Source organism: Sparus aurata, chromosome 8, assembly GCF_900880675.1.
Source record: "Sparus aurata chromosome 8, fSpaAur1.1, whole genome shotgun sequence".
Lineage (NCBI taxonomy): Eukaryota > Metazoa > Chordata > Actinopteri > Spariformes > Sparidae > Sparus > Sparus aurata.
This window is the reverse complement of record NC_044194.1, coordinates 27,784,019-27,793,899: the sequence shown is the minus strand read 5'-3', so window position 1 is coordinate 27,793,899 and position 9,881 is coordinate 27,784,019. Positions and strand designations below refer to the sequence as shown.

The following is a 9,881-nucleotide window of genomic DNA, read 5'->3' as shown; positions in this document are numbered from 1 at the left end:
CCTCCTCATAAATGGAGAACAGGTAGAGACTGTCACCACCTTCAGGTTTCTGGGCACCCACATCTCCGCAGACCACTCCTGGACCTACAACATCAGGGCCCTGGTTAAGAAGGCTCAGCAGCAACTACACTTCCTGCGTGTCCTCAGGAAAAACAAACTGGACACAAAGCTGCTGCTGGCCTTCTATCACTCCACTGTGGAGAGTGTACTGACGTGCTGTCTGGGTGTGTGGTACACAGGCTCAACAACCGAGGACAGGAAGGCGGTGCAGAGGGTCATAAACACTGCCCAAAAGATCATCGGCTGCCCTCTGACCAGCCTGGAACACATCGCCACATCCTGCTGCCTCAGGAGAACCAAGGCCATCACAGGAGACTCCTCACACCCTGCCTACCCCCTGTTAGATCTGTTGCCCTCTGGGAGATGCTGCAGGTCAACAAAGTCCCACACCAGCAGGCTGACAGACAGCTTCTTCCCCTGGGCCATACAAACTACAAATACGAACGGATACACTCACAACCCCCCCCCCCCCCCCCCCCGACAACAACAAACCCAATCTACCACCTTATATTACTATTTGTTCTCTGTGTTGCTTTTTTATTTGTTGCTGTGGGAGCACCCTCAATTTCATTGTACCCTCCTGTATAATGACAATAAAGACTATTCTATTCTATTCTATTCTATTCTATTTATCTCCCAAACACCTCTGTTTTTCTTGATGCACATACCTTCCTCTGGCAAAAACTCTTCTGCATTGCCCTCACTTATTTCCCTTTTCTTTTCTGTCCTCTCCTTATCCTTCTCACTACCCTCAGTGCAATCTTCACTTCCATTATCCTCTATCACTTCTTCTTGCTCACTATCTTTTAAAAGGACATAGGATTGATATCAGCCTCTTAACCTGCTTATAGCCTAACATTCAATAAAACAGGCTACTTTATGTTAGTGTTGATAAACTCCTTTCAGTTGAAACTGAAACAAATGATTGCCGGGCATAACTTCTATTTGCCACTATATGAGCTCACCTTGTCTCATGTCCTCAGTAACATCATCAGGAGACAATAAGGGACCTGCTGCTGCTCCACTCTCCCTGGCTGTCTCTGAAACACAGGGTCATGTAGTTCATGATGTTAAAGGAGAACTTCGGCCGTTTTTAACCCATATCCCTGTTGATCGAGGTTACCGAGTGCTGTCATTAGGAAAAATAACGATAACATTTGGCACAATATTTACCGAGTATCAGAACGGCAGCTAAAGCGAACCTATGGGGGCAGACATAACCCGGAAGTGAAACTTAAGGATGTCGCCCCCATAGGTTCGCTTTAGCTGTCGTCCTGATATCTGGTCAATACTGTGAAAAAATTTCACTTTATTTTTCCAATAAAAACTGAAGAAAGAAACAAGTGATAAAAATACAATAAATATAAGGCATTGTGCAAACATATTATCTCTCAGCCTCAGTAAGTGCCATCTCTCACTTATCTATTGTCAGCCGCTTTGCAAAACAACCTCCAACTCCCTCCATGTTGTCATGTGGGTATTGCTCTCCTGGCTATCCTCATGAACCTTCAGCAAGTGGCTTGCATTGTTCCAGTCCTTTAGTCCTTCCTTATTAAGTCTGTATTCTTCAGGGACAGGAGCACCTGGTGCTGTGTCACTGGGGTGGTGCTGAAGTATGTTAAAAGTGCATCTCAAGAGAGAAGAAGTATGTGACCACTGGATGTTACATTTTAATAAAAAAACAAAAAAAAACTTGATGTGTACGATATATATATATCAGGGCTGTCAAACGATACATTTTTTAATCGCGATTAATCGCATTTTGTCCATAGTTAACTCATGATTAATCGCAAATTAATCTCAATTTTTTGGCACATTTTTTTCTGTTCTAAATATATTAATGTATTTTTTTCATGTTCTTAATACTTTTAAGAAACTTCTCTCCTCCCAGAAGTTCACGTATGTACTTGTAATACAAGTGAAAAAGTACTTCAGTTAGGAACCTGATTCTGTCTGTCTCTCTCACTCTCTCTCTCTCTCTCTCTCACACACACACACACACACTCTCTCTCTCTCTGTCACACACACACAATCACCCTCTCTCTCTCTACAGGACTGTCGCTAACCTCTTCAGCTTATCTGTTGTTGGCATGGTAACTTTGGTCTCATGTAGGGATGAGCTTGCGTTGGCTTGCAAATGATATTTGAGACTCGACGTACTTCAATGGTAACTCATTTCATGTCGACAGTACGTGCAGATAACGTGTTTTGAAAGTGAATTTGCCGTTCATAAGTCCTTTCTCAATTTCCTTTCGCTTTCACTTTTCAGTCCACCGTGTTTTTCCCGAACCGCCAACCCTGCTTCTTCGTCTTCTGATTCCCTTTCTTATTCTTCTGCCACCGTCTGGATCAAGACTGCCGACGGCCGTAAAGCATAAAATGCGCGTTTCTTTTATATATATATATATATATATGAGTCATTCCGCGAGAATGGCTCAAATTGGACTTTGACATTTTCATATTTTTTACTAAAATGTATCATTTGTATTTATACCCCACATCATTAAGGATATTTTGAACTATCAGAAAAACATATTTTCCCATCTCAGGCATTAGCTGTCTATCATTATTGGTCATTATTTCAAGATCTGGGCAATGTTATTCTTCAACCCCGTTACGGACAAAATGGAAGCTCTCTGAATATGATCAAAACATTTATTTCCAAAGAAATCAATATTTTCATGTAAATTAGATGTCCCCCACACTAATTTACTAATTGTAAATACAGAAATTATATAAAATCTCACTTCTTTGCTATACTAATGCCTGAAATGTCCCTTTTCGTGAAAGGGCTCTTGTCATTTTTCATCAAAAGTGTACTTTAACTGAAGAATCTTCACCAAAATCAATAAGCATGTGGTAGCTCTCAAGATTTTAGACAGATGCCAACAAACATTAAATTACTTTTTAATGCATTTTAAAAAAATAATGTATGAAAATGTAGGTGTGACGGGGTTGAGACAAGGGTAACGGGGTTGAAGAGGATAACGGGGTTGAAGGGACAAATACAGATTGTTATTTTTATCTCTAAAATTCACTGTATAGGATTGTCTATGAACATTGTATTTCATTGTGTGGAAGGGAGCAACTGTTTTAAAAACACAAAGAATATTTTTGGGGAAAATCCAATAAAACCTCAGATTCCAGATGCTCATGTGATTTTGTGTGACAATGTGTGACAGTAAAAGTGTTTTTTCCTCAGACAATAATTGTACCATCAAACCCTATGATTGTTGTATCCCTAATGTATGTTCACATGTCATGCATCAGCATATTTTTGTCAGGTGACAGACAGTAGAGAGGCAGGAGGAGGTAGAGGAGAGGAGAGGAGGCTGGAGCAGGTCAAGAAGGAGAGGCTGGAGGAGGTAGTGGAGAGGAGGCTAGAATAGATGAAGGAGGAGAGGCTGGAGGAGGTAGAGAAGGAGAAGCTGGAAGAGATGAAGAGGCTGGAAATTCACAGGTGAGGTTAAATAATGATATGTTAGTCATGAGATTCAGCATTGTGACAAAATGTTAGTGTGATGATGATCTGAATAACAACGCTTCACACATATGGCTTTGAAATCAGAGCTTTATATCAAGACTGGTCATCAGTCATGTATCATGTATTACTAGCTTGTTCATTCAATCAGCTCTACATTACATGAAATTATGATGCAAAAGAATGCAAAAAAACATTAACATTCAGGAGTGCTGCCTTGAAGCACTTTAATGTCCCCACCGATGTCAAAATCAAACCTACTCTCTTGACAAGGACAACAGATATAAATTGCAGTTGAACTGAGTTTTATTAACCCAAATTCAAAACATCAAAACATTGTAAACAGAATAGCTCAAATGTTAACATAATGTGTAGTCTGTGTGTGTGTGTGTGTGTGTGTGTGTGTGTGTGTGTGTGTGTCTGTCTGTCTGTCTGTCTGTCTATCCGTCTGTTTGTCTGTGTGTGTGTGTGTGTGTATTTGTGTGAGTATGCATGTCCTGTGTTTTCAGGCATAAGAACCAAGCCTTATCTGGTCAAATATACTGATCAAAGAACTCATGAGTGGTGTACTAAAAGACACCTTATGTCTGTTACTATACATACAATTAAACTTGTGAACGGATGAACTGATAATATTAATCAAACACTTAATGATTTCATAGTGCCTGTGTGTGTGTGTGTGTGTGTGTGTGTGTGTGTGTGTGTGTGTGTGTGTGTGTCTGTCTGTCTGTCTGTCTGTCTGTCTGTCTGTCTATCCGTCTGTTTGTCTGTGTGTGTGTGTGTGTGTGTATTTGTGTGAGTATGCATGTCCTGTGTTTTCAGGCATAAGAACCAAGCCTTATCTGGTCAAATATACTGATCAAAGAACTCATGAGTGGTGTACTAAAAGACACCGTATGTCTGTTACTATACATACAATTAAACTTGTGAACGGATGAACTGATAATATTAATCAAACACTTAATGATTTCATAGTGCCTGTGTGTGTGTGTGTGTGTGTGTGTGTGTGTATCTGTGTGTGTGTCTGTATCTGTGTGTGTGTCTATATCTCTGTGTGTATGCATGTGCCTCTTGCTTCATGGACTTCAGACTGTGAGTCGGTTCCACACCTCTTTCAAGACCTCCACATGGCGCTTTGTCACAGGCTGCGGGGGTGGGATGACTTCAAGGACATCGTCAAACAAGTACCAGAGGATATCATCCTGATGCGGCCAGTAGAATCGGTTTGAACCGACACGATGCATGCATTTGACCTGGACGTGTGTTTCCTGTATGTTCAGAATGACGCCTGGATATAAATCATCATCATATCTGAGAATACACCATTTCCCAATCAGCTCTGGACTTTCCCATTGGATATCATTTTCTGGATTCCCTCCACTGGCTGGCTGTGGCACAGCAGTTGTTCTCTTCTGGCCAAAACTGAAACACTGGGTGTTGAAGCACTTGCAGTTAAACTGCTTCCGTGTTGTGCACATGCAGCTTACATCACGAGATAGCATTTCTCCTGGAGCCAGAGTAATGACCTGGTGAATTCTCATGGTGCCAGGAACTGCTGGTATCAGCTTTGGCATTTTCTCTATTGCTTCCTCAACATCTTGACTTTTCACAAAGAACAGTTTCACTGTTGTGTTTGACTCAGTCAAGGCCTTGTACAACTCTGCTGCATCTGGGATGTCACGGCCCTTTGCCACCATCATATCAGCTGCTCTTTTTAAGGCCCCCCCCACACCATCTGGTGCTCCTTTCCCGTGACTAGCCTCGAAAAAGTTCCAAGAACCAGCCTTGAATCCTCTTCTGTCCAGCTCTGTGGCGAAAAGGAAGAAGTTGCCTCGTTGTTTGTACTGAGTACAGGGGCCATCATTTAAAAAGTGCAGCACAGACACTTGTGGATGTTGGGCCTGAAGGTAATCCAGCACAGGATGTAGGTGTTGCCATATTGCTGGAGGGCCTTTGTGTCTACTGGGGGAGATGGTGCTGAAGCACACAGGCTCTGGGTGTCTGCCAACATACAGCACACCAGTATGAAGGGTGGCCTGCTGATGTGAAGCCCCAAAGTGGACCGCCTGAACTTGGGAGCTGTATTTACAGCTGTAATTTTCAGAAAAGTCAACATGTATCAAAGCCTCTTCCCCTGACATGTTCTTTTTCAGCTCACGGCAGAAGGCATATTGCTGCTTAATGTTAAAGTGATGCTGTTTAAATCGCTTTATGTAGCTGTGGAGGAGCTCAATGAGGTCCTCTTGTGTGCCCTCCACAGATTTCTTAAACGTCACCTTGACAGTTGCCTTTTCGCCCTCTTTCTTTTTCTCCATCTCCTTCTCTTCTGTTACCCACTGGGTAAAAGACACATTTGCAGTACTGTTATAAGCACTTGAGATGGGGACACTCTTGTCCTTGCAGTGGACACACTCTCCATACATGCAGCTTTTGTTGGATGAGTTGCAGCACACCATCTCTACCAACTGTTCCAGATTGGCAGTCTCAGTAAGTTTCAGCTGACTGAGCTTCACAGCCACAAAGCTCAGATTTTCATGCAATTTACACATGCATGTGTCTCGTTCAGAGATTGTTGGATTGACAACCCAAAAAGGGCGAAGATGACAGAAAAGGGAATATGATATTTTTTGTTTTGGATTTTCTGCTAAAAATCTTCTATGAATATTTTGCAGTGTATCTGCCAGGAACCTCTTCTGCATCTTGACCTTGTTCACTGTGAGTGTTTGTTTGGTTCCTGTGGTGATCCTACTGACATCATCTCTCAGATAGAATGCCTTGACTTTTTTTTTTAAGTCATCAGTGAACCTGCTGGTCTTATTTCTTTCAAAATGAAGACTCTCGTTATGTTTGAAATGCTTATTTGAAAATCCAAGAGATTCACTGGCAAATTTTTGCAACCTGTATTTTTTTACAATCCTCCCTGTTGTAACTTTTGCAATCAGCTGTCTTTCCCTATCCTTGGTGGCATGTTTGTATTTATTACTGATGTCCTGAATTAGTGATTGGTGGTAAAGCAATGTCTTTTTGATCTGGGGGTTAACAGGGCAATTTGCAGTTAGTTGCTTTACCTTTGACTGTGGTGAATCAGATTGTTTCCTTAAACGTTGACACCTTTTTCTGTATTTTTCCTTCTTTTTTCTTTCTTTTTCGACTTTTTCCTTAAGTTCTTCTATTTGCCTCTTGAGCTTTCTTTCTTTTCTGTCCCTCTTCCGTGCCACCAGACGTTGCCTACAAAAGAAAAAAAATAAAGTTGATTTGGGTCCTGAAAATTAGACCATTTCCCCCTTCTCCCTCTTTCTAAAATCAAATTGTGTAAATCTGTCATTTTCTAACACCGTTAACTGCCCATTGCCCTAACCTTGAAGATCCTGGCTGCGGAGACTGCTCTGGGTGGTCTCCCTGATCTGGACTGTGTGGAGGAGTGCATATGTTCTTGAGCGCTATTCTTCTCTCCTTGCTCCTTTTGTAAGCTGCTCTCCACATTTTTCGTTTCTGCCGATGTTCTCTTTCACTTAGGTCTTTAACTGCTTTCTTTTTCCCTTCCTCTACATTCTTTCTCCATCTCTCACGTTCACTCTGCAGATATTTCTCCCTTCTATCTGGATCACTTTTAAGCCGTGCCCGATACTTCCTCTGCCTTTCTGCTGCTGTTGTTGGTGCCATCTTACTCACAGCTTAAACATGGAACATAGATTACATTCAGCATGCATGTAGTAAAAGAATGTTTATCAAGTATAATGATAATTCATTTAACCCTTACATACTGCTCATATTTTACACCTTCACAGTATGGTCCAGGTCAATTTTGACCTGGACCAAGAATTCCCTTATAGGAAGTATTTATAGCAAATTTTAAACTACAGACCCTATTTAGGATGTCTAAATATCACATGAATAAATGTCTAATTAACCCTTATTAAATGTTCTAGTGAGCAGGGAGAGTGTATTTCTTTTGTTTTACAACACTTGTTTTTACATTTACATTACATTCTCTGCTGCCATCCTGCCTGCAACTTGTTGCGGAAGTGAGGACCAACAAAGAGCACCGTTTTTAGACATAAATGTCTGCCTTGCCGCCTGCTCCTCTTCATCAAAGTGTGTGTGTGTGTGTTTCTTCAGAGGGGCTGTTATCAGAGTTCTCCTCCACGTTGTCTTCGTGCTCTGACACATCCTCTTCCAAATCACTATCCACCTCATCTTGGAAGACTAAATCAAAGGCCTGTATGACATTGAGTCTTGCTGCCATGACGTTAGTCACTGAAATGCTGAAATGCCAGCTCTGGTACCTTTATAATGTTTTAGCCCCCCACACCACCCTTCAAAATTCAAAATTGTTATGCGGTGCGGGTGCAGCTGTGCTTGCAGGTGCAGATCTTGTGTCTGTGTCAAGGCACCCCCTGACCTCTGATGACATCTGTTTCGAGGTTCCCCCATGCCCCCTCTAACCGGGCGCTCTCATCAAAAGCAATAAAATTGCCCGTCACCACTGTCCCACACAGAATGCACACAACACATACCCTGTATAGTTTTACAGTTTCAAGATTCCCTAAAACAACCATTTTCCTTGATTTGACCCACACTGGTAGATAATCCATCTAAACAGAAACGGGTCAAATTTGACAAAAATCACAACCCTGTCACAATCTCACAACCCCGTTACAAGCAAACATGTAACGGGGTTGAGTGTGACGGGGTTGTGATTTTTGCACAAAATGGCCCCCGCTGTACATAGTGAATACCAGAGAGAGAGCCCATGGCATGCATGAGATTCAGAATTAGCATGTATTCTTGAAATAACTTTTTTTTTTTTCATAAGTAATTGTTTTCTCTCTTTGTTTCATGTGACGGTGTTGAGTCACTGAATTTGACGACCACAATATCACAAGATAAATGACCAAAATCAAGGAAAAGAAGGGAGCCACTTGCCTGTCTTTGGTGTCCTGTTGTCCAAAAGACTTGAGGGATGTCACTTCCTGGTGTATATGCTCATATGGATCATACCATTGTTTTTATGGGGGGAGAATCATATGTGTAACGGGGTTGAGGGGTTACTCAGGTACAGAACTAAATAATGTGAATTTAATGAATAATTATCAATTAATTTTGAAAAAAAATATCACTAACAAATAAGCACAGATAGAGGTTTAGATTTATATAAAAAAATATTGACTTTTTAATAGTTTTATTTGGTATATTCTAAGTAGACTTTCATTGAAGGCCATGAGGGACATGAGAAAATAGGTGGTGTCAACAAAAAAAACAATACAATTTCTCATAAAAAGATAAAATTTTATTAATGTTTTTTACACTGTATTAAAGGACCCATTTCAATGTTTATGTAAAGTTGTTAAAATATAGATTTTTGTGACCAAGTAGATGAAATACACCTAAAGAGTAGACGGGGACTCAAAATGCACCATTTTCATGGAATGACTCATATATATACATATATATATATATATATATATATATATATATATATATATATATATATATATATATATATATATATACACACATATATATGAATGTATATATATGTATATATGTAGCCTATATATATATATACATATACCATGGCAACCGGACGCGAGAGGACGCTGGCGTGAATATCGCTGCTTCTCCATCCACAACAAAACAACTTTTCTGCTGAAATATGAAAGCCAAACTGTCTTTACAAGCTCTAGAGCTGTGCTACAAACTTTGAAGACTGCACACCTGAACGCCTGTATATATATATATATACATTTAAAATTCATTTTACTTTAAATAGGCAAACAGATTCCCTCTCTGACCTTTGATTGCAGGCAAACAACTAAACAATTCTTAATATTATCAATTAATCTCTACTTTCCGACACCTGAACCAGAAAAGGAGTGACTTACCTGTATCACAGTGGTTGAAGACGGTTAACCTCTCTGGATCACTTCTAGGATGTATTGATAAGCTTAATTTTACAAGCAGCACTTAAGTAGCCAGACATTTAGAACATTCCATGGTGAAAGGATGAAAGGTTCCCTAAAGAACCGATCAAAGCAACCTGTTCTCCTAGCAACAGTTTGAATGTAAACACCATCTGCTACTCATTTCACCACTGCCATGTAACATTTTTCATCTTTATTTTATCCCACAATGATTTATGATCCTTGTTAGTTAACATTTTATAACAACCATCATTAGGAATGGATAAATTATTATCAAGACATTAGTCCTTGCAGTTGTACAGCAAAATGTAATATTGAGTTAACATTAAAAAGTTAACATTTATTTCAATGTAAACAAATAATGACATACTTCATAAACCATTGATTAAAAAATTGGAAATGGGGGGGTCACGTGA

At 40.2% G+C, this 9,881-nt stretch overlaps 1 protein-coding gene across 4 annotated transcripts; it reads right to left on the bottom strand.

Moving 5' to 3' along the window:
* Nucleotides 1–585: 585 nt before the first annotated feature.
* Nucleotides 586–9,574, bottom strand: LOC115587267 (glutamic acid-rich protein-like). Of its 4 annotated transcripts, none has more exons than XM_030427005.1 (4): nucleotides 9,427–9,566; nucleotides 6,900–7,215; nucleotides 6,610–6,769; nucleotides 586–1,100 (listed from the first exon to the last, which is right to left on the bottom strand). In XM_030427005.1, the coding sequence occupies exons 2-4, from the start codon at nucleotides 7,202–7,204 to the stop codon at nucleotides 1,032–1,034; spliced, it is 534 nt and encodes a 177-aa protein (XP_030282865.1). In that variant the 5' UTR covers nucleotides 7,205–7,215; nucleotides 9,427–9,566; the 3' UTR covers nucleotides 586–1,031. The 4 variants fall into 4 exon arrangements, with proteins under 4 accessions (XP_030282865.1, XP_030282863.1, XP_030282862.1 ...); XM_030427003.1 differs by lacking the exon at nucleotides 586–1,100 and adding an exon at nucleotides 8,468–8,605 and having other exon boundaries at nucleotides 3,614–6,769; nucleotides 9,427–9,574; XM_030427002.1 differs by lacking the exon at nucleotides 586–1,100 and having other exon boundaries at nucleotides 3,614–6,769; nucleotides 9,427–9,573.
* Nucleotides 9,575–9,881: the final 307 nt, after the last annotated feature.